This window comes from Acipenser ruthenus, chromosome 20 (assembly GCF_902713425.1).
Source record: "Acipenser ruthenus chromosome 20, fAciRut3.2 maternal haplotype, whole genome shotgun sequence".
Taxonomy (NCBI): Eukaryota; Metazoa; Chordata; class Actinopteri; order Acipenseriformes; family Acipenseridae; genus Acipenser; species Acipenser ruthenus.
This window is the reverse complement of record NC_081208.1, coordinates 7,051,554-7,077,040: the sequence shown is the minus strand read 5'-3', so window position 1 is coordinate 7,077,040 and position 25,487 is coordinate 7,051,554. Positions and strand designations below refer to the sequence as shown.

The window sequence follows — 25,487 nt, the reverse complement described above, 5'->3', positions numbered from 1 at the left end:
TCTCCTGTGGTTTATTTCATGGCTTAATGGTTGTTTTGGGATCAGGCTAAAAGTCCCAGCTGTTTTAAAAATGTCTTGCGCTCAAAGCAGTGAAGTTTCCTAAATGCAATCTGAACCTTGGCAAAATCTCCACCTTCCTGAGAGCTATCTTTAATTGCACCAAACAGAAGCTTTTTTTTGGCACCATTGGGTCTTGTAAGGATCTTTAGTTATCTGTGGCGACTGAAATAGTGGAGGTGTCGATACTTACCATAAAAAAATAAATAAATAAATAAATAAAGTAGGTACCTTTCAGCGATGTCTGAAACAAAAGGGATAAAGCACTAGAGCTTTATGTTGGCTTACTAAACCCGATTATCTGGTTAGTTTGTTTTCTCTTGTGGTTTATTACTCCTATTTGAAACCTAGTCTCATTGAGGGAATGAAGGCATAAATTTACCGTAGATGAAATTTTAATCTATGCTGGTCAAATGTCCTTTTGTTATGATGGAAGAGGATCAAGATATGTACATGTTTAAAAGCCCTGTTTTTTGAAGCTGCATGCTACTCATGTGGGTAATAAAACAACATGCTGAAATATTTATTTATTTATTTTTCCTGGCACAGTGCGAACGCATGTGTTTTTTGACCTACATAAGATATGGTTTGCTGAGTCAGGGCCATGTTGCCTGTAATGTAAGCAGTCAACAGCAGGACATGTCCAAGTACTTCACTTGATTTTTAAGATGGTGGTTGTGAATTCTGCCCAGGCTGCTATAACTACCTCACCATTAAATGCATTCTTCCCCATGTAAGTTATCATTTTTCTTCCATACAAGTTATATAAAAAAATTTCCAAATTGTGTTACCCATGGAAATGCAGAAATATTTATAACTGGATAGAAACATTAAGAATGAATTGGTCTCCATTACTGATGGAAACAGACACCAAAAGTGAAAAACAATAGAGTTGTGAATGTTACGTTGGCAATAAGAAAGACTTTAACTACAGCGGATGTTGACTTGAATTGGGCTTCTTCAAACTAAGGTTGTAAAGGTATAAGCAAAATAAAAATCCTAAACGGTGTAGTGTTTTACTAAAAGCATAACCAAAGATGTACTGTTTTATGGGGATCTTGTATTTTCCTTTTTTCTCCCCCAGAGAGATGTATTAACCACTGTAATTGAAAACCAAATGTGCAAATCTATGTAAATAAAACAAAAGCTAAATATAAAGGTTTTTTTTTTTTTTTGTGGCACCATAGTTTAAACAGTAAATGAGGTTTAACATGAGGATCCACTTCATTGTTTTGAAGTTCTGGTTACAGGTATTGTCACTCCTTCCCAGTACAGCAGCATAATGCAACGTGTGCTAAATTGTAACTGGAAATGGATGACACGTCCTGTTTGGAAGTCATGGGGGACTCGTAGATGCAGACCAGCAACGAGGAGTAGGCTGGCAACTCAAATCTTACCTAACACATCATTTATTGCAGGACAAGGTTTGTATGCTCAAGTACAATGTGTCAACAGTCATAAAACCTGGGATTGCTCGACTAATATCGCCATCAACATTGGAAAGCTTTGGCAGGAATATAGCCAGAAAGGAAAATCTTGTTGGGCACAGGGAATATGGTTTTGGGTGTTTGGATTTGGCACAGGGGCTCACTAATTCACACTTGCTACTGGGAAATGCTGCGCTGTACATAATTCTTGCCCTTGGCAGATTGCTGTAGCGTGATCCAAATGGCCCTCTCACTCAGAGACAGCAGTTGTTCGAAAAGATCAGTGTGAAAAATGAAACTGAGGCAGGTTTCACTGGTCTGTCTAGTGACAGCATATGTCTGGTGTTGATTACCTTCAAACTGTTCCTGTTCAAGAGTACTGCCATCTGGCCATGCAGCAGTGCTATTTATAATCTCCACCGAGTAGTTATGTGTTAAATGGATTTACTCAGTGAGCGAAGCGAAAGAAGTGAGCCAATTGAAACCTAGTTTGAAGAAATTAATCGAAATTGATGCTTGGTGCTAAAAGCATATTTAAAATCCTTTAGGTGGAACAAATGTCGAGATCTGTCCAATGGTGGGTGTTAAACTGGTTCACAGCACATCATTCAGATATGATTAATTCAGATTAATGTTTTACAATATTTGTATTGTGATTAGCCTGAATACCTACGTTACAAGTATTCCTCTGCAATCAATTGGCCAAGCCACTAATTTCTTGTAGGTCATGCGTGACAGTAATTAAGTGCCTTGGGATCAGTCTTAATGCCAGGTGCTAGATAAATGTAAGTTTTATTTGTGCTTATTTCTTTATGATTACAGTGTAATGCTGAGTTATGCAAGTCTGTCCCTAAGAAGATGAGTTTTATTTCTTGTGCGTACTTGTATGGTGCACTTCTAAAATAGATTTGTAATAGCCCTTTTGAATAGGGCGGTCTGTGACATTAGACACATCGTTTCAGAGGGCCTCAGTTTGCCCAGTTTGAGAATTACTTCTGGTAACACTGCTTTTGAACCATTGATTATAAATACGAAAATAACACACTTAAAGACACTGTCACAGAGAGAATGTACACCCATTGCATTAATGTTTGTGTTTCTATTTTTTTATTTTCTGTTGGCCATATTTACAAAAAGCAATATTTACAAATAGAACATTCTGACAAATGGTGTCGTTTTTAGCGTTTGATAATCACTGGAACGCAAATACAATAATTAAAATTTAGCAAAGGTAAAAGGTTGGTTTTTTTTTTTTCAACATTTACTTGATGTCTTGTTGTCAACTAATTTTTTTTTGTGCTTTGTTTTATTAAAAAAAAAAAAAACTAATAATAATAATAAAAAACACACACACACACACACACATAGAACATGACTATGCCACAGGGCGCCACAACCTCATTGCCTAATTCTTTAAGCAGTCTACACAAGCTGTATATTTCACAGACCACAACATTAAGAAGCTTTACACCAAAAGCTATGATGTCGATCTGTGTTTTCGGTACCAGTCTATATCTCCTTATTTTGCACTTTCATTGGGGCAGTGCACCATCTTGCTTAATTCTCTGATTTTTTGTGACTAGATTGTCTTTTCAAATTTCAATTTACAACAGGATTCTCCTGTGAAGCAGTCACATTTTATTTTTAGCCCATGTCTGTACAGTTCTCCATGTTTCCTATCCATGTAAGCCCAATGCATTCTGATGATGGTTTTGAGATAGATAGTTTTGCAACGCATTTGTTTACTAACAGCTGTGTTTGGTAATTTTAAGCAGCACATACACGGCTATGGAAAGCAGCAGCCTGCCCAGTGTTATCAATGCAGTGACGGGAGAGCCAGTGAAATGGAAACATGGCGTCTCGACAGAGGCTGGGTTCACAAACACAGCATCAAGTGAGTTTGTTTGTGACTCAGCTAAGAGGCGTAAGCAGCTTGGCGGTCTTATTTTTTTCTCTCCTAGTGTGAAAATATTGGTTTTACAGTTTCCAAGGAAAATAGGAGGATGATGCAGCTTTTTAAAAATAGCGCACAAAGAAAAGTTGTGTTTAAGTTCTGGCTTGTGCAAAACCCTATTCCAACTTCGAAAGCCTTTCTAGGTGGAATCCCAGCCCTGTCGGACGTTGTATTCACAAAGCAGATCGAAAAGCTGCCAAATATATAACCAGAGGTGCACTTTGATTTTTTTATGAAATCTCAATGTGGCAGCTGTGTTGGACTGGAAAATGGATGTGGGTTTCACTCCAAAATATGTTGGTAACTACTGTATAAGTTTTTTTATTATTATTATTATTTTTTTTATATATATATAATTCAAATTGAACTTTACATAATGCATTTCTTCTAATTTTCATATTATTTTTCATTTGCAGGAAATGTTTAGTGTTCCAGTCAAACAGATTGTAGCCCATAAGCTATTTTAAGGGCTAATAAAATAAAAGCTACAGTAACATTTACTTACAGGTGCAAACCCCCCCTTTCAATTAAATTAACTTAAAAGAAGAAAATTAACCCTTCAGCAGTGTTTAAAGATGAATATCCCTGTATACCCCTCCTCGATGATATTTTGGCAGAAAAAAAATGAAATAGCATTATCTTTTAATATATACATCAAAACACACAAATCAAATGCACATACATTTTATAAATACATTTCTGCGATAACACAACATTGTGATATTTACCGCTTGGTACTTTAAGGGTGTCTTCTCTGAAGTATCTTGCACAGCCGTGCATCCCCAGAGGGAAATCGGCCAAAATAGATTCCTTCTAGTGTCTCCTCCTTAAAACAGCAATTCCAGTTGCCTCAGTACGCAGATGACAATAAATAATTTATCTTTATGTACAATCAATAAAATAAAAATAATAATAACTTCTAGTCTGAGATCCTTCTTTGACTGGCCTGTTGTTCTGTGTACATCTAGCAAGATGGGTTATAGGTAAATGCTAAAATCTAGTCTGTGACTGCCTATAGCATACGCTTTTCTCCTATAGCTTCAGAACTGACACAGTAAAACCACTTGTTAATTTAGCGCCTCTTCATTCGGAACAGAAATGGTGATATCTGCTACCTGCTAGGTCCTGCTTGCATTCGCTGAATAAGCCCTGAAAGACGCAGGGGAATAGCTCGATATCTAACTGTCAGCTGAGAGCTTTATCTTCTTTAGTGGGGCAATTTCTATGGTTTTGAATGTCAAATGAGCAGCCTTACGAATGAATAAGAAATGAAACAGCCTGCTTATTACACCGTGGTGCTGAATAGGAAGACGGATTTGACGCAAAACACTGGCAGTGTAAGGTAGTGGAGATCAGATGAAACCACTCCAGTTGGCTTTGCAGATTAAAACCGCTTCCCAGCTTCTCACCCTTCCATAGATGTGTCCATTTATAACCTGGTCTTGCCTTCATTGACTCCTGTAGTATAAATACTGTAGTTGACTACAATATGTTGGTATGTTTTAACATGGTTAGTTGGCTGCTATACAATATAAAGATGTATCTGTCTTATTTTTCTGTCACTATTGGTTGATTTGTGAAGGTCAGATGGAATTACATTTAACGATTCCCCAGTTCCTAGTCACTTTCAGTCATGGTTGGACTGAAGACGACCCTCCCAATAAAGGACAAGCTGGGACACAATGAAGTCTACTTTCCCGATGAAGGACAAGCTGGGACACAATGGCGTCTACTCTCCTAATGAAGGACAAGCTGGGACACAATGGCGTCTGCTCTCCCAGTAAAGGATAAGCTGGGGGACAATGGTGTCTGCTCTCCCAGTAAAGGACAAGCTGGGACACAATGGAGTCTACTCTCCCAATAAAGGACAAGCTGGGACACAATGGCGTCTATCCTCGCAATGAAGGACAAGCTGGGACACAATGGAGTCTACTCTCCCAATGAAGGACAAGCTGTGACACAATGACGTCTACTCTCCCAATGAAGGACAAGCTGGGACACAATGACGTCTACTCTCCCAATGAAGGACAAGCTGGGACACAATGGAGTCTACTCTCCCAATGAAGGACAAGCTGTGACACAATGACGTCTACTCTCCCAATGAAGGACAAGCTGGGACACAATGACGTCTACTCTCCCAATGGCTCCACGACTTCAAAGTCAATCGTGAGTTTAGGAAACTGCCCCTAATTGCCGACTGTCTAATCTGACCTGGTTTGTAGGTGTTGATCAACTCTGTAAACAGAGCAGTGGAGCAGGAGTTTCCTTATAGCTGCAATAGTTTTAACCTGGAAAGAGTTGGCAATTCAGATTTATCATCTTGTAAAAACTGTCCCTTGTGGTCAAAAAGTTAAAATGTCTCCGTTTCTGTTGTTTATCACTTGGAGGTAAAAGCATTCTTGGTCCATTAGTTATACAGACAAAAGCTTTAGTACGGTATAGTGTTAAATAAAACTGATAAATAAACAAACAAACATGAACACAGTGCAAATCAGGTCCTTCTTGATTCGAGGCGGGCCCCTTGGCGCAGCCTGCAAGGGCTGCTGGGAATGTGGTATGTCACATGGTCAGTGGTATGAGGTTTCTAGTTACACGTTCAGAGTCCTGTGCCTCCCGGCACCTTTGCTGCGTGACCCGGAGGATGTGTGTAATACTCATATCGCAGTGATGCTAGTAGTGTTTCAGAACCCAGGAGGCTGGCTGTCATCGTCTGTCGTGGCAAACATCCGTGCTCGTCTCAGCTCCTTGATTTTGTGTTTCTTATGGGAATGCTGCCAGACATAGAAAACAAGTGTTGGATTAGGTTATACACAAGATTGAAACACGTTATTAGTTCTTTAATAATGGTTCCATATTTTCTTTACAGGTAATCCTGGTATAAACACAGATACGTGGTTGGTGCAATCCAGGGTGATTCCCCAGTGCTGTAAAATGTACTGTGGCTCATCTCGGTGGAGTTTATCAAATAAACTCTTAGCCAATGTTTTGCTAAAGGGCTTGTTCTTTTAATTGGCTATAGATTCAGTATGCCTTAATTTATTTACATATTTTTTATACGTTCTCACTATTCTATGATGTCTGTTCATACGTTGGTAGATGCCAGACCTGTCTTATCTCTTTTCACAATCGATCTTTGCCATCATCACACGAGCTCAGGTTTGTAACCTGCAATAGTTTCCAGCTCTTAGCCTCAAAAGCAGACTCTACAGAGACATTTCTGGAAAATGGTACATCGTTTGATATGTCATCAATATTAAACTAATGGTAATATCATTGTGGTTATGGGTTTGTCCCCAATACATTATAGTGCTTGCATCTTTGACCAAGTATGCTGTACACCTTACAAGCAACATACACGGTAGAACAGCATGGAATACAACAGATCTGCATGCTGCAGAGCAGTTTGAGTGAAATATTCCAACATGTTCAGACAGCTCAGCTTCTGGCATGCTTGTTTTCACCTGGATCAGAGTGATTTGAAAGATCTGGAGTAACATTGAGCAGCTTTGAATGGGTGGCAGAGAGTCTGTGGCACTGAAAGCTGTTTTGAATCGGCCTATCCAACCGAAAGAAAGTAGAGGTGAGTAGTGCACATTGTGTTTCTTTAGAGCTTGAAATTGTTCTGCATCATTGGGTGACAACTCACCCATTGGCTTCAGTGTGTTTACTGCCTACTGGATCTAATCAAGTAGATTTGATTAATTTCTACCACGCTTCTATCAACTGATCTTCGATGGCAAAGTTTCCTAATGATCTCCAGTCATTAACTGACCAGCTGCTTCACTGACTGACATGCTGATAGACCCTGAAGACAGTGATGAGGTAAAATAATGTAATGTAAATAAATAAGGAAGTGTAACAGACTACCTGAAAGTAACACAGGAAAGCTGAGAGCTTTTCTTAATCTAGTGTGATGTCAGATAGTTTTTTAAATGCAAATACACGTTAGCTAGAACAGTTGCTTCTCTCAAAACTGTCATCATGACTTCTTAAGACAACTTATGGAATGTATTGAGTAGGACTCTTCTTCAATGCTGCTGAAATTACAAGAATAAATCTGTCTTAGGTTTCAGAAAAAGGGCCCAGCAAATTGATCTGCCTGGTAAACACCTCCCCCAAGAAATTGAGATAAAAATGGGAATGCTCTGACCTGCTGGAGATGGACATCCATGAATCGATCGGGACAGAGAGGCTAGCAGTTCTGGACAGGACACACAGATGCAAAGGAGCACAACAAAGGGTTAAACAGGGTTAAAGAGGGGGCATGATGAACAGGTGCAGTACAAGGGCAAGGGCACACATGCAGCTTCAAAACATTGTCCTCGATTAACAAGACCAGTAGAGGTTTCTGAGGTATGCTGAGGCAGACTGTCCATGGACCTCACTACCACGCGGCTGTGCAAAGGCCAATGCAGCATTACCTGTGGTCAGCCAGTCAAGATAACTTGGCACCACCGAGATTAAAACCATCACTCACCCTGCACCCCCTCAAGTGTCTTACAGTTAGCTTCCGTTTTGTAAAAATCACTTTCCAGTGAAGCGAAATACCGAACTATAATTGACCAATACTGAACTAGATACACCCAATAAATATTTACATACAATTTGCATACAGTGTAGAGAACATTATTTTGGATATTATTCCTGCAGTTTGATCACATACTTGCAGAGCATGCTATGCTAATTAGTGTCAGTTGAGGATGTTATTGAATAACAAAAGGTAATAGGGTAAGGCTTAATTTCTGAATGCTTATCGCTGCACCGAATATTTTTTGTAGTGTTTTCTTCCTTAATATTCATAGAAGTTACATTGATTGACTAAGACATTAAAACTAGGGGTGGGCCGGTATACAATCTCCACGATACGATAATTGTAAAAAAAATACCTTAATACCATGGTATAAATCGTGTAAATTATAAAATTAAGATTTACAAAAAATGGAGAAATACTATACAGGTAATTTTAGAAATCACACTTCCTTTCACAGAGTGCTTTAAACTATTTTATATTTTAATACAGCCAAAGGGCAGCAGTGTGGAGTAGTGGTTAGGGCTCTGGACTCTTGACCAGAGGGTCGTGGGTTCAGTCCCCGGTGGGGACACTGCTGCTGTACCCTTGAGCAAGGTACTTTACCTAGATTGCTCCAGTAAAAACCCAACTGTATAAATGGGTAATTGTATGAAAAAATAATGTGATATCTTGTAACCATTGTAAGTCGCCCTGGATAAGGGTGTCTGCTAAGAAATAATTAATAATAAAAAGCTGAAAAAAGGCAGAACAATTTTACAGTTTTCTTTTACAGACGATCAGAATTTTTTAACTGCGACAGTATGTATTATTCAAACTATTATTATGACTTTCTCAAAACAATGTGGTGCTGCAACATACTGAAGTTTTGAAAACGAAACAGCTTTGAGAATAAGTAGACTTTCCTGCTGCAGTCTCTTGTCTCTGCTAATAAACTGACATTGAATTCTGTGTGGCTGACAGTTTCCTCTAAAACCATTATCAAAATACAGTAATCAGTTCAAACGACATTAAAATAACACTGTATTACATTAACACAATGAATAAGACAATAATCCTTGTATTACTGTAGCTTTTATGAGGCAGCATTCTAATAAAATCATAATGATGCGTCACTGAAAGTAAAGATAGCCTTAATACAAGTGATGCTGCTAAACCTGTGTAGCTACTTTACTTTTCTCAGCTCTTTGCAGTGTTTTTCCTTTTATTCTTGAAGGAATAATCCACAAACTATTTGGGTTTTTACCGGTGAAGCTATGTGAGCAAGCCGAGTAGTTTTTGAGACTTGTTTTGTACAGGATGTTTAATGAGCTCAAATGAAAATGGCCTTTTGCCTTCACATTGTTCATAGGAACATGAACATAGCATTAACCGTTGTATGCCGTAATTCTGATATTTGCGATACAGCACAACAGTAATGGTGTCAATACCGTAGTGTACCTAAACCATGAAACCGGTATCCCGACTCACCCCTTATTGACAAAACAGGGCTAGCTGAATACATGGAACGAGTATACAGTATCAGATTGACACCTAGTAAAATGGGTTGGACATTTGTTCTTTATCCCCAAAAATGTTGTACCAGTCTTGGTGGCTACATACACATGTCACACGTCCCTGTACACATACATGTGTCATGTGTGGGAGGGAAATGAAAGCCAATTGTACCAAATTGTCTAAAATGATGATGCTTTATTGCGGGTAGCACTTTCTCAAAATATTTACAGGTTACACGTTTCGATGAATGGTATCTTCCATTTTGATTAGAAATGATTTCTTTCCTTGGCTGCAGTGTAAATGACTTGACATCCTTCCTGTTTTGAACATGAAGCACAAATACAGGGATGGGGTTGGGTTTATACTCAATCACTCTGTGAAATTACTCTTTAAATACACAACTGGGTAGCAGAGCCCCCACGCTACCCACCAGCTCTCCCAGTTTAAAGTAGTCAATTCAAGTTTCTTAAATAAAGGATCACAGAGAATTATGGAAGAAAAAATAAAGAGGGTGGCATGTGTTTTCCCACACCCATCCCCCTGCCCTGGGTGAATCTCCCTTGTGGTTCCCTTACCGATGACGTCTGCTCATGGGGCTTCTCAAGTTTGATCCGGATCTCGGGTCTCGAAGGCTCTGCTGGCTTTCCTGAATCGGGCTGGGGGCAGCGCGGTGGCACTGCGGGGAGAGGTTGGTGCTGATTATTATAAAGGGCTTTGTCAGGGTCTGAATTTAGAAGCACTAAAAAACAAACACTGAGTGAACACTGAGTTCTAAAACTTGACATGTTTAGTGTTAATATAGAGGTTATCTCACCAATATGAAAATGGTCCTTAAAAAGGCAAGCAGAATATTAACTTAAACAGCCATACAAGTCTAGGGAAGTTATGCTCATTTTATTATAGCTAACCCAAAGCCCATTTTATAACAAGGGACAAGCCTCAATGGGCTGCCTGCCGTGATGGGGCCGCTCCTCGTAGCCCTCTGTACCTGGTGAGTTCCCCCCGCTGGCACTGCTGACACTGTCCTCGAGCCAGGGGCTATAGGTGAAGGAGTCCCGTTTGTGAGGGGTCCCAGCGGACGACAGGCTCTCCTGTCAACAGAGTGAGAGAAGGCACAGCTATAAGGCTGCAAGTGCTTAGATCATCACCCCCCTCTTCAAATACATGCACAACATTTCAATAAGCAATTCTTCCCTCGAGCAGCGCTACCGCAACTCAATTTATGGTCAACACAGAAATACTGGGTGCGACAGTAGCTAATCACTATGGTAGGTAAGGATCTCCAAGAGGGAATGGGGTTGAGGGGTGAGCAGAAACCTGTGTGGCTTTGGTAGCATTACAAGCAGGCTCTCCTATAGAATAAAGCAGCCTAGCTGCTAAAGCTTCATTCCCACGGGAGCAAGGGGGCAGGGGAGATGGTATAGGAGACCATAGGGGTTGCTTTCTAGCCCCTTGCCTTTTGCGACAGTCCTTGCTTATCGGAATCTTCATTTGGGTGATCGTTAAGTTCTCTCGAGTCAAGAGTCGTTGGTTCAGTCCCTATCACTTCCACCTAGATGTAATTTAATGAGCTGAGATGCATTGCGACACACCAGCATACACTGTGCATGGGATTAAGGTTCAAGATGATCATAGCGCCTCTGTGGTCTTCCTGAAGGGACTTTGTAGTACAGGGTTTGGTCCAAAGAATCTGCTAAAAGTGGGTTCCCTTTTAGTTTACTATTACTTTAGCCGATCCACACCTTGTGTAGCATCCATGTGACATGGGATCTACACTTTAAACACAGCAGACCCCCTTAAAGACTATCAACTCCAACTTGGTCAGTTCCCTGAGGAAAGGATTAGCAGGAACTGATCCTAGTAAATGTGCACCTGAGTTCAACACCCCTGCAGTTTAACACCCCTGGCACATAGTGTGCCTAATATTCAGATTCTCCAGCACATGCAATAGGTGCGACAAATACTGTGTGGATTGGGTGGCATTTGAAGCCCTTAGTTAAGAACTTCTGAAGCTCAGAAAAATGCAAGTTTTACATGTGCTGCGATTTATTAACTGGAGTAGACAAGTTCTTGCTCTGACTGATTTGAAGAACATGGACATCCTGAGCATGTTGTGTTTGGGTTTGTGTGAAATGTATTTATTTTGTATGATACTGACAAGGAATACTCACTTGCCTTTGAGATGTCCCCACGTACCAGCTGCTCACCATCTTAATGCAGGTTGTGATTTAAATGGGGACCAACGAACATGTTAATAAAGCTAAAGCAGCTTAGATTTAATAAACTATTCAGATTATTTTACTGTCCTCATGGAGATGGCTGGGAGTAGCAGATATGTGCTGCATTTGTATAGTATAAAAGGTACTCGATTACCGTATACACTTTCTCATAGTAGCAGCCAATTGTTATATATTTTTTAATTTAATAGTCACCAATTGATTTTACCCCGTTTTTCTCCCAATTTGAAATATCCAATTGTATTTTTGGCTCAGCTCACCGCTACCACCCCTGCGCTGACTTGGGAGCAGCAAAAACAAACACACGCTGTCCTCCGAAGCGTGTGCCGTCAGCTGACCGCTTCTTTTCACTCTGCAGGCCCGCCATGCAGCCAACCCAGAGCTACAGCATCGGAGGACAACACAGCTCTGGGCAGCTTAAGGCAAGCCCGCAGGCTCGGCCAATTGTGCGCCACCCCCTGGGAACTCCTGTCCACGGTCGGCAGTGGAATAGCCTGGACTCAAACTGGCAACCTCCAGGCTATAGGACGCATCCTGCACTCCACGCGAATTGTTATATTTTAAGGTCTCACCCAAGAGTAAAAATAAAAGAAGCATATGTATGGTTATGAGGCACAGAAGTCAGTTCAGAGTCTGTTCAAAGACCTGACTTTCTGAAGACTAATATGTAAAAGACTAGATTGTATGATGATGTATTCTGTGCTGTGCATTCTTCTGGTGTTTTAATCAATGTGTATTTTGAATGTTTTAGTAAAAGTGATGTCAAATTCAATGTGCTGGTCTGAAAGCTACACTGCAGGCCGACTTCAGCAGACGATCAGGCAACATCAAAGAAAGGTTCCCGGATTGGTGAAGAGAGTCTGGAAGAAGATGCAACTTCAGCAAGACAGAGATTGTGCCAGACCTTATTTACATACATTATTTGATAGTGTAGAAAGCTGGTAACTCAGTTTCACTGCAAAACTTTTACATGTGTACCAGTATTCAGTCAACTGTACATCTGTACTTCAAAGTTCTGAAACTGATGACTGACAAAGAAGTGTGAGATCTTTAGATCATGTACCATATGCAATGCTCACAATACCCCAGACCCCACACCAACTACAATAATTTCCCTTGCAGAGAATGTGGCTTGACTCCAGTAGCGTAATGAGTAGCTATGACTTGATTGGCTGTTTAATTAAAATTGTAGCACACAACCATTGATTAGCACTACTACAGAACTACTTAACGGTATTTTAGGAAAGGTAGTCAAAGATTAGTGCTAATCGGGGAGTGTGAACCAGCTGGTAGTTACACATGTATGGAAGTTGACAATCCTATCTTTGAATACATGGGCTACTGTTGAACTGATCAGTTCCCCACACATCACTCTGAGACAGTGAGGTTTTAATCAATAAGCATCTGAAAGATATTCAGCCAGCCATGGATGGAAACCAGTTTGTCTTGCCCCATTTCAGAGCAGAGGGACATGTGTACTCTAATTGCTGGCACCAATGCATTTGGGAATTGTAAATCAATATAACACTTCTTTTAGGATCTGGTGAGAATCTAACTCTGGAACGGCCTGCGATGACTGGCCTTACGTATATAGATCCACAGGTCCAGGTTTTACAGGTTATGCCTTACTAATCACACCTGAACTTTAGACAAAAGCCACATGAGCAGGGTATATATAATGACTAGATGGGAAGGTTTCTGAGAATAGGCAAGGGTGACAGCATCCATTTTGGTGCTGCAGACAGATGACATTGAGATTGTTAATTACAATGGGTTTGTAAATTGATACCTTGGTTTAAATACCTATCATAAATACAGAATACCAGACATCACTTTATAGAAACACCTGCATTTACTACTTGTTTACTTTTTTTAACCCTTTGTTAATGTTATTAATGTTTAAACCTTTGTTAATGTATAGAAGTTTGGGAGCTACAATAGGCAAGCAGTGTATGAGAAGTGTAACATATGCAACATAGGAGCATATGTATGCTTTAGCTAAAGCACATTGGGGGACGCAGAGCTAAATTGGTGGAGTGTAAAGTACCACTCTGCCGTGGCACAAATTTGACCCCATCCCGAATGTATTAACTGGCCCAAAATTAATGAGGCACGGCATAAGCTGTCACATTTAAATGCTTAAATGCGCTGCGCCAGTGCTCAAAATGGGCTACCGGTAGCACAGATAAACAGACTAATCTGAAAAAATAGTGCCTCCCCTCCAAATGGGCTACCTCAATTGAATGATAGGTAGACCATTTGGATAGGCAGAAATGCCAGTTCAAAATGGGCTAACCTGTGTATTAAATATAACGTACAGGTTTTAACCCACTAAAGCCCAGGTAGCTCTTCTGGAGAGGCACAAATGATCCGTGTCGACTAAGTGTCTTGACTTTATATTATATTATTATTATACGACAGATAAAACCAAATATACTCAATGAACCAAGTTTATTATACGACCAATACAAACAATTGTACATAATGAAATAACCAGTATCGAGCTATAATTTAATCCTCAGGGAGATCAAAAAGGGGAATGCGGACCCTAAATGCTCTCCCTTCTTCTCAGTACTCTCCCTCTGTTGGGTTGTCCAGGTAGGTTAGGAGCCTGCACTCTCTGTCGTAAGAAACACGTTATGACTGCTGCCATAATGATCTTTCCTATCAGCTGCTTTCTGACTTTTTCTGTGCGCTCAAATAAGACCAGTTTGAAATCAGACTTATTTGGGGACCCTTTTAGAACCAGTACAGCTGTTCTGCCGCTTCATAAATCTCATTTTAATATCACAGGCTTAATTTACAAATAAGCCCCACCTACAATTTGTGCATGCATATAATTAAGGCTTGACATGCCTTAAAATGCATGGCTAATGAGCGGTGGAACGCATTACACGGCTCAGCGCATTTTGGCGGTGCTAACAGGGAATTAACTTGCCAAAAGTATCATGATACAACGGGGCAATTTTAATGCCATCGCAAACGCTTGATATGTGACCCCCATTGTCTTTTAAACAAGTTGGATTGAATGATGCATTGATCAATCAGAATTAGGTGTCACTCACAGGAAATGACCTAGGCTATAAAAGGGGAAGTCTGGAGGTGGGACATTCTCTTGCAGCCAGTCACATGGTGCAACGTGAAGCTTGAAGGTAATAGTTGTTAGCAATCCTTTACTTTTATTTATTTCTTTTTTAACATTAACTGGATGTATAAAGTGTAGCTGTTTTTATTTTGTAGTTCAAGTTTAGCCACTTTCTTTGTTTTTAAGACACTGGTTTTATAGAACCTAGTAAAAAGGACTTTTGCTTTTACAGAGAACACCATGGGACAAAATCTTTCACAGACTTATCCATCTATCCTTTCGGTTTAAGGTTAGTAGCCTGGATTTTCTCATTTGCATGGGATATTACTTTTTTGCATGCATTTTGTATTTCACCACCTTTGAATGGACTAGTTTGCTTTAAATCTGTTGTACACGCAACAGAATCCAACATAACTTAGACAACATCTTCTACCTAGGATAGTCTGCATAGAGTGAAGCCAAGAATCGCTACTTTTGTATTCTTCTTCAAATAGTTTGCCCTCACTGAATCGTGAACAATATTTGTTGGGGGTTGTTTGTCGGGACAAAGTATTTGAGACTACCATGTGCCTGGACAAATGTAAATCTAAATCTGCCTGGGATTACTACATTAATCGTCATGCTACTTGGACAAACCTGTTTCCATATTGAAATTTGAAGTATTTGTTTTTGTGTTGGAGCCATCTGTAGCTTAGCATACCCCTTTCACTTGTGGGTCTGGTGTGTTCTTTGGGAAGGCGTGAGAAAGCAGGTTCTTACCATGCCGGTGTCGTATTCCTCAAGGACTTCGTTCTCCTCCACCACACTGGCGAAGCTGCTAGCGTTGGATGAGGAGCGAGACAGGTCATTGGCCTCGGGGATGGAGGCAGCTCTGCAATACACAGAATAACTACAGACCTGAATTAAAGAGTGAATCACTTCCAGTGTCTTTTCAATGGTTCGTTTGTTCACCTGTCCCTTGTGTTCTCATGGTGTTTGCAATGAGTGATTCCTGTTTCTGTTGTATTGCTTTAACATGGAGATGTATTAGTTTCCCTTATAGCTGGCTTTAAGCTTGCCTCTGCTGTTTAATGTTAAGTGCCTAGCATTTTTACTGTAGCAGGTTAAGTTAAATTTAAAAACGGTATGTGTTCCCAAGAACTAAATGGTTTTGTTTTTAAACGCAATCCCTGAAAATTAGTTTGCCAGGGATTTTCTGTTCCTCAGAAGCAACATGGCAGACTGGCAGTGAAATTAATTGGATGCATTTAAGACATTTGCAACAGTTTCTGCGTGGCTGTTCTAAAAGTCAGGAAATATTTGTTCAAGCTTTAGCAGTTAATGCCAACCTGAGTTTAGGAACACCTGTTTTGTTGAATGCCTTCATCTGTGTAATGATTTAAACCAGTGTACTCACTTCTGGCTCTCTCAATACATTCCAGTGCAGGCATTTGTTTTAGTCATACCTTAATTATTGAACCGAGCATCCCAGGACCTTAGCAGGTGTTTGCTAGTTTAACTGAATGTAGGTGTTTAATAAAGTATTTAAGGATCTGGGTGGAACAAAGGGAACTGGTGACTAAGCTCCTTACACACTACTTAGATGATGTGTTGTGTTTTAAACCACCCTACCTAAATGTTTGATCAACAAACATTGAAACCATGTGATTGCCACTCCCTTCATTCACAATCGTGGTCCTGAGAATTCTTGACAAACTTCTTGACTAGAAGTCTATCTATTTGTTTCTTTTGGTATTGCTACATATTCTATAATTGTTATAAATGTGTATTGCGTTCCAAACTGTCAGCAACTGTGCGGGTAGTTCGTCATTTAATTTATGATTTAGAAGTTATATTTATAAAGTAGAGTGGCAATTAAGGGCCTGTTTTAAAGGAATGAAACTGTTAATTTCTAGTGTATTTGAATCCTGTGGTTATTGGTGTTCTGCAGTAGACTTGTGGAGAGTTTGGAGTGTGAAGGCAGGTCCTGTCTGTTGTCTTGTTGGCTTGTGTGTATTTAAGAAGGTATCCTGTCTGTCTCGGTGGGAATATGGTCTCTCTGTATAGTTGGTCTTTTAGCTGCCCTGTGTTCAGTATCTTCCCTTTTGGTCTTTAGTTCCTGTGTGTTTTTGTTTTGTGGTTAAGGAAGAGATGTTTCATTGTGTGTAAGATAGGGATGAGATTGTACAGTATATCACCTGCTGCACTAAATACGTTGCTACACCCCCCCTTTCCCAGCATGATCATTCCTTTAAACATGCCATCATTTCAGTAGGGGGTCAACTATATATACCAGCTTACATCAATATAAATCAATTGGATAATGTGTATCTTAACAATTAATAGAATTCTACAATATTTTGCAGACACCACAATAATTTGTAGGAATACTGAACAATTTTGGTGTGGATAACATATTTATTAAATATGGGCACATTGCAGAAGTAATATAAATAAGAGTTGTTTTGTAGTGGAACTGGTATTTTGTAGTGTGCAATCACTATTGCTGAAACTAGCAAATTGGTGGCCACTCTATTTGCACAATGCAAATATGATTGTGAGCACTTCAAAACTCCAGTGTCATTACACTTTAATCAACATGAAACCATCAGTTCCAGACCATGCAGAAACATGGAAAGAAAGGAAAGGCTCATCAACTGATAGCACAACTAACAGAGCCCATTTGAAATAAACAAAATACCATTGAACTAAAAAACATTTCCTGCTTGCAGTTCCAACACACACCTCTCCTTGAGCTTTCAACTTGCTCCTAATTACTGTCTTCTGTCTTATTTTCCAACTTCACTGGATTCTACCATTCTCTTAAAACTGCAATCTTATTTTCTAACTTCTACTAAATGATATTCTTTCCTCTGCTTGTGTGACTAGCAGTCCTTGGTGATAATTGACCTATTCACAATTGATTTGATTTATACAAAGAGAAATACATTGCTACTATACAATGAAACCAGCATTATGTAAAAGCTATTTCTCAGCCAGTCCCTGTTGCACAGATTTACAATGTACCCAATCTGAATGCAGTAATACAATAATTTAGTGTCAGTATTAAAAATTGACTTAAATACAACCATGTAATACATTAATGTAAATATGTATTTCAAGATTGCACAATACAAATACCAACTTCTCAAATACCAATACAATGTTATCAACATGATCACGACTTCAAACAGCACTCACTGATATCAGGTCTGTATCTTACCAAAACACTGCAGGTGAAAGAGCAGCAATCGGAATGACTAATCACAGCATTGTACCAGAAAAAGTGTTGTGCTTTTAGTGCTCACTCACACACACCTCCCCTTTCTACTTCTTCCTGCTTGCTGTTATTTCTATCTTGATTGCACTCGCTGACATGTATCTTATTTTCTAACTTTATTAAATTCTAATTTCTCTCCTTTGCCTATGTGACCAACAGTCCCTGGTGATCATGGACCTCTTCATAACTATACAAGGGTAATGTGTTCAGCATACAAAGCCACGCATGTTCACTTGCCTTAATGGGAATGGAGACCTGTGGTATAAGAATGTGACTTCATCTCATTTCAACATTAGACTGTGTGGTCCAGTGGTTAAAGAAAAGGGCTTGTAACCAGGAGGTCCCCGGTTCAAATCCCACCTCAGCCACTGACTCATTGTGTGACCCTGAGCAAGTCACTTAACCTCCTTGTGCTCTGTCTTTCAGGTGAGACGTATTTGTAAGTGACTCTGCAGCTGATGCATAGTTCACACACCCTAGTCTCTGTAAGTCGCCTTGGATAAAGGCATCTGCTGAATAAACAAATAATAATAAAAGATGTTCGTCAGAAGTTTATTTTAGTATTCCTGCATGTTCTACCATTGAGTGTTTTTATACTGTAGTTGTGGATGGACCGCCCCTGGAATTACTGAAATACGACAAGTGTTGACGTCCCTTCCCTTCACAGGCCCACTGTCAAGGGTGTGCTTCTCTATTATCCGGGAATGTGCCAGACGGGTTTTACGCAGGTTGTGGTAATTATACTTCAACACAAAGCACTGCACCATTCTTCTCTGACGGTGACTGTAGAGCTGGGGATAGGCAGTGCTGACTGGTAGGTATTTTAAAAAGCAGGCACAGGTTGCGACTAACCTGTTCTTGGTTGTGGGCATCTCAGGTGAACTCTGATTGGACGAATCTGACTTGGGTTCCTGGGATATGTGACCAATGTCTGTTGTCCTCTGGATACTTGGGGAACATTCCCTGCTGGGGTCAAATAGGGTCAACCCATCAAATACTCCGGTATAATTGTACACTTCAAGAATGTACATGTGAATATTTTACATACAATTTTATTACATTTTAAATAACATTTCTAATCTAGCAGTGTGTATCTGTACAGTGTTTCTTCAATAGATTACCACACAATGAAAGTTTGACTTGCATCAGTTTGTTCTAAGGAGTCTAAAAACATGAACTAACAGCAGCCAGGCATAGTTTGAAAACGAGTACTTCTTAGAGGAGGTGAAACCTCATTATCTCTTGTGGATGGTCCTGCTGTTTCTCTGGGTTGCATGAAGTGGATAAAGTGTCTGTTTCTCGGATTCATCTTCCACCATGGCAGCCCATCAATGGTCATCATTGACACAGGCAGTCAATGTGGATGGCTTGATCTCTCGCGACATTCACCTATTTCATCAACTTAGGAGAAGTTCTTTGGGACACTCCTTGAGTGTATTGTCTTTGGGATGACTCAATGGAGCATATTCCCCCCTTGATTGTCTTTGCTTTGGAAGTTCTTGGTGCAAGCTCTTGGTAACCAGGATTGAAAATCACTGGTCTAACAAGTAATTCTGACAAGGAATTAAATTGGACTAATATTGAGAAATGAGGATAAATATTGAAAATAAACTAAACACTCAGTTAAATTATGTTTGACTTGTAAATGAAGGCTAGGCCAATTTTAAAAGTATTAGTTTTTCATAATTTAAAAAATAAAAATAAAATGTTTCTATTAACATGTTTCTTGATTTGATACACAAATGGCTTAACAGGTATCAACTGAATTCTCAAAGGAGAGTATAAAAGTCAGGGTAAAACACAGAAAATCAGAAGCCCTACGCATAACCCCATTCCAGTGCTGGCTCTCTGGCCACGCTGGTGTATTACCCAGGCTCTGGCCATGCTGGTGGATTGCCCTGGCTCTCTGGCCATGCTGGCGGATTGCCCTGGCACTGGCCAGGCTGGTAGATTGCTCTGGCTCCCTGGCCACACTCACCTCCTCTCCTGCACCTCTTGGATGTTTTCAATCCCGATGGCGCTGCTCCGGCGAGAGCTGAAGGGACCAGACTTTTTCCTAGTTGGACTCTTCCCCGGGATAATCAATGACTGCAAAACACAGCGATAGACGTGTTGGATAGGGGATTGGTATCTGACAGAGCTTGATCTACTATCTGCCTACCAAGCAATCCAATTCAATAATCGCAGGTCTATGTACATGCTCTATAAGCTGTGCAGGTTGCCCAAAATGTAACACTTTTTTTTAAGTGGATAATGCTTTAATACTGGTTTTGTTTATCGTAGGTTTGCCAAATGTTGCCAGAAATGGCTATAGATTGGAGGTTACATTTTGGTTACCCTAAAACAGTACAAAACATTTTAAATTGATAAATATGTTTGTATACTGTTGTCCTCACATGGGATGCATGTTTGTACTGTATACAGCTCTAACAAACAATTACTAGGGGTTCTCGATTCTGGATCCTTTCTTTGCATGATGCATTGCATTGTAATAGAGGCACGTATCGTGATGCAAAACTAAGAATGCAACGGCTCATTGTAGTTCACCAAATGGTTCTTGAATAAGTTTCACATTTGTATAAATACACTCTCCTGAACTCCTTTCATTTGTCTTTTAACAATACCATCGAAGTGACCTGTATGCAGGACAATAGGCACATCTGGGTTAATTGCACAGGACCAGTGCATGTATTGATGCCTATCGCAGTGACATTGGTGTACAGTTACACCCCTAACCATTGCATCCAGTACAATCATTCACACATGCTGTACTTGTTATAGATAGATGTACATGTCTATACAAAATGTCATGTTCAGCAGTATGTACACCACACTTGATTGGTTGCTTTGGTATTGCGTTAACCGCTGGCAAGCAGAAATACTTTCAAAAGTATTTAACTGACTGAGGCAATCGAAGAAAAAGATGGGCAGTTAACATTTCTACTGCAGCAGCGAAGACAGAAAGCCGAGGCAAAACAAACTGTAGCTTTCTTTCTGAATTGGTATTAAATGAAATTCAGACTAGTGTTAACCAGGGTCTGGGAAAACCTATAAACTGTTAACTTGTAAGTCAAGCAGACATGTGTTTTGGCCTAGACTAAAAAAGAAATGTGTTTAGTATTAGAGTATAGCTGGAAGCCAATTGGAGGGAAAATTAACAAACCATTAACTGCAACTGATACTGAGAGATCAGAACGCTGGTATGTCTAACCACTGCTCCTGTGAAGTGGTACTTTTTAATGCGACACTACACCCAGCGTGAATGAGCATGGCATTTAAACACCTAGGATCTGACCCAAGAGGTGCTCTTGGTTTATATTATACATCTTCTTTACAAATACAACCCTTATCGGGTATTTAACACTGGTTTGAATGGCAAGCAGATATTTTTGTATTATGTTCAAAAATCAGACTGGGTGTAGTAACAAATACCAGCACACTGAAAGCTGAATCATCCACACAGATCAAAAATATAAGGTCAAAACTTCAAGGCAAATAGACCAGTTTCAGCTAGTACCCAAAATGTTTGATAGTGTCTTAAATTTACTTTATGTCAGATTTCAACTAGATTAATAGCCATTAACTTATTTGCTTATATAAATATATACAGTAAGAGACTGCCTCATGCTTAGTTCCTTAGACTAGGTTTCTACAGCCTATAGACCTTACAGCCTATAGACCTTGCAGCAGCATGACTTATTCCCTAAATAAAGTGAGTCATCCCTGTTGCCCCAGTGTGAGATGCTATCCCCCACTCAAAGCAGCACACATACACTATTTCATTCACACCTTGGATCCTACACAGGTACACTAGTGGCATGCAAAACAGATCTACAGTACATGGATGGCCAGGGGCTGGTAAAGGAATCATGTATTTTCCAGTAGAAGACTACAGTACACTGCACTGATAGGTTGACATATTTATAAGCTTAATGATTTAGGGTGCTGGACTGGGTACAAGGCAGTGAGCTACTGCAACTGGGAATCTGGTTTAAAAGGTATAGGAAGACCTGACTAGGGGGTACGGATGGTACCATAACGCCATACCATACATTTAATCTTCCAAAACATAAAAATAACCTCAAACAGCCAGTTTAAGAGCTTCTACAAACTGCACAGCTTGGTAGTGTCTTGCTAGTTTTGTGTTTGGTGTCTTGTACAAAAACTGTTCCAAGACTTGCTGATTTTAAGTCCTTAAATGAACAGAATCTTTAATCCAATTTCTGTGTAATTACTTTTGTATGGACTTTTTTTTATTTTACCATATGCCACCCTTCTGATTTCTGTTGCTCTGGTATTGAGTTCATATTTAGTTTGTTACAGTGGTCTCCTAACTCTCTCTCTCTGTACGGTTCACTGCTGGTTCTAGAATGCCAACTGGCCCGTCTCGGATTCCAGAAGGTGGCTGCTAGTAGAATATATAAGAAATGACAGAGGTCTAGAGATTTAGTTTCCAGCATTGTGCTGAAAGGCTGTCTAACCTGGAATAATTATTACCAGTCCTAGACTCTATCCGTCACACCTTTTTCTATTGATAAGTCCCTTATAGCGGAGTCTGTCCATTGGATTTTTAGACGGTTCACAACTGTATGAAATTCTACCCTGAAGGAAAAGCGTGAGAATTTAATTGATGCTCATTTCAATGGCAATTTTATGTTTTTCATATATTTTCTTAATTCAAATGTTCCTATCTATATATCCTGTAAATACATGGTAGTTATTTTGGATGCAGCCTCTGCAGTTTAACAATCGTCGATTTTATACAGACTGAGCACGCATGTTTTTTTTTGTATTGTACTTCAATAACTCCAGCCCCTCTCCATGTAGATACTGATATGCTTTTTTTAAAAAATAAATAAAAATAGTTTCTACAAGCATATGCTTCTAATTCAACCAAACTAGAATAGCATGCAAAAATCTTAAGAGCAGACCTAGAAAAGCATTCCTGTTAGGGGGCCGTCGTAAATATGTTCTTAGTATCAAAATGCATTTGTGCATTTAATTTGATAAACCAGTTACATTTAAAGATTTATCAAATGTATAAATCTTTTTTTTTTTTTTTTAATATGAGCTAAATTCTCAAAGGGAATCATTTTTATTATGTAATTGCCCTATTTCCCCACAAGAGGGAGATACCGATCTATCATAACTGTCCTGAATGCAGACAAGCATCTACATGCGTGAGAAGCTGTATGTGTGAATTAATTTCTCTTTTTTTTTTCTGTACACATCCAGTTATGTGCATTTTTTTTTACCTAAGTATCGATATTGTGATCTCTGACATGCACATGAGTCTGTAGGGTGTATCTAGATCTAAAACTCCTATTAAGGACAATTGAGAATTCCCAGTGTTGAAGGTTTTAGAAAATAGGTCAAGATTACATTTTGCACGAGTTCTGAATTGCTTAGGCTAACGCAAGCTATACAGTGGTAGCGTGTGCATTTATTATTACATACTGTGCAAAATAGGTCAAGAACAAGCAGCAAGTTATTGGCTTGTCATATTCTGATGTTAAGGATAATTATTATTATTTATTTCTTAGTAGACGCCCTTATCCAGGGCGACTTACAGTCTAATATAAGTATCTAATAGGTTTTGAGTGTGTGGGGTATTTTCCCTGTAACAGACTAGTGTAAGAATTCTACAGAGCTTGTGTGTGGTGTTTCAGACAGGAATGATGCTTTTCTCGGCTTGCTTTGAACCAAACATGCAAAGAGACAGATGCATGCAGGAGCAGGTGCAGAAGGGAGAATTAGACATGAACCTCTTCTATAGTTCCTATGCCAATGGCACTGCCGCGGCGTCCATATTTACTGGGGCTTTTCCCTGGCACAAGCAATGACTGAGTCCGACAGGAGGAGAAGAAAAGACACCATGAGATTTCATGCAGCAGGTAGCTTTTGTTTTTAAAATCTTCTAGAGGGGCACAAAAACCACACAAGCTATGAAATGAGGAGACGCAGAATAGAAAGACCGCTGGTTGGAGAGAGAGGGAGAGAGAAAGTGCAGCTCTGTTTTAAAACAAATGGACACATTAATGAACAAACAAGGGTTACCAACAACACACAGTAGAATTGTCAAAACTAGGATCTGAAATATCACAACACAAGCTTCTGTAGTTTAAGATGGTAGTACACTCATTTCCTTGGTGATCTCCCTTGGTAACCAGGAGAAAGACTTGCTTACCCAGGCTTTTATTATATACCCACCTATTGCCTTTGCCACCAATACCCACTTGCCATACCAAACAGGCAAACAGAAAACTGTAGGCAATAGTTTTCCACAGAATTTGGCACTTTTTTTTATTTGTATTTTTTTCATTATTGAACAAAGTAAGCAATGGCTTTAAGTCTACCTTTTCTTTCCCGTTTGAAGTTGTAATGACCAAGGCATTTTCTTTCTTTATCATAATAATCTCACATGTCCATAACACTACGGGTCCTACTGAAGGAAGCACAAGGGCCATAAAAACAATGCATTTTGCAAAGGAATGAGACAATTCCCAATGGTAGAACACCAAGAAACCGCATAGTTACAGGTAGGAGCAGCTACAAAACTGTTCCCTGAAATAACCCAGGGGATGGGAACCTGGGGTTTAATAGATCAATGAGCTTGATTTACGCTTGTGCATGTGGTTTAATAGATCAATGCGCTTGATTATTTGCACATGGTGTAATAGATCAATGAGCTTGATGATTTGCGATTGCACATGGTTTCATTCACCATTGCACTTGTTCCATGTGACCCTCTAACTTCCTCTGTAGTGGGTACTGTCATGGTTCTGCCCTTCTGGGAAGTGATGCACCCCAGCATTAAACTGCAGTGGCCACTCAAGTTACAGCACCATCTTCTGGTTCGGAGGTCCCTTTGCATATTCCATCCAGGATTCATTCAGTACTACTGATATTTCAACCAATCCAGCTGCTATTTGCCTCTTGCATTCTCTCCAAAGAGTGCACATCTGTGCTCTAACATTCACATGGCCAGTGATGCAAAGGCTGAAAAACTGTTCACTTAATTTAGCACCTCTAACATGGAAAATGTTAATGGAGGCTTGTCTAAATGTCATTTTTTCCTTATTGCCAACTGTATTTAATGATGAGGCTATGGAACCAATGCAGAACACTTCTTGAACTGATTTTTATACTGTCCATCTATACCCTTTTTGTATGGAGTTCATCACTCCAGGTTAGGAGATCAAGATTAGCTGTAATGTAGTTTCTTCTTTGGGTATGGTGAACTCCACATGCCTGTTTCCCCTCCCTTCTCTCTCAATCCCTTATCTACTTTTTTACTCTATCTGTTGAAATTCTAGACAACCATTTTACAGGATTCTCAGTGTTACAAAAACGATGGATTTTTGGTTAAGACCAGTTTCATGGGAGCTGCTTTGTGTGGCATAGCATCTTCTGAGGAAAAACCAGCAGCAAAAATTGGACTTA

The 25,487-nt window shown here is 39.7% G+C and overlaps 1 protein-coding gene across 17 annotated transcripts in view; it reads right to left on the bottom strand.

The window, feature by feature from the left end:
* Nucleotides 1–2,797: 2,797 nt before the first annotated feature.
* Nucleotides 2,798–25,487, bottom strand: part of LOC117425590 (rap1 GTPase-activating protein 1-like) — a 167,721-nt gene continuing 145,031 nt past the window's right edge. For 9 of the 17 annotated variants that reach the window (XM_058993376.1, XM_058993364.1, XM_058993368.1 and 6 more), the window contains 7 exons: nucleotides 23,810–23,887; nucleotides 20,023–20,132; nucleotides 18,897–19,010; nucleotides 15,545–15,674; nucleotides 10,452–10,554; nucleotides 10,039–10,139; nucleotides 2,798–6,209 (listed from right to left, as the gene is read on the bottom strand). In XM_058993376.1, coding sequence (XP_058849359.1) covers nucleotides 6,120–6,209; nucleotides 10,039–10,139; nucleotides 10,452–10,554; nucleotides 15,545–15,674; nucleotides 18,897–19,010; nucleotides 20,023–20,132; nucleotides 23,810–23,887 — 726 coding nt within the window. In that variant the 3' untranslated portion in view covers nucleotides 2,798–6,119. Of the gene's footprint in view, nucleotides 6,210–7,588; nucleotides 7,640–10,038; nucleotides 10,140–10,451; nucleotides 10,555–15,544; nucleotides 15,675–18,896; nucleotides 19,011–20,022; nucleotides 20,133–23,809; nucleotides 23,888–25,487 lie in introns of all 17 variants that reach the window. The other 8 variants (XM_058993370.1, XM_058993379.1, XM_058993369.1 and 5 more) reach the window with 6 other exon arrangements.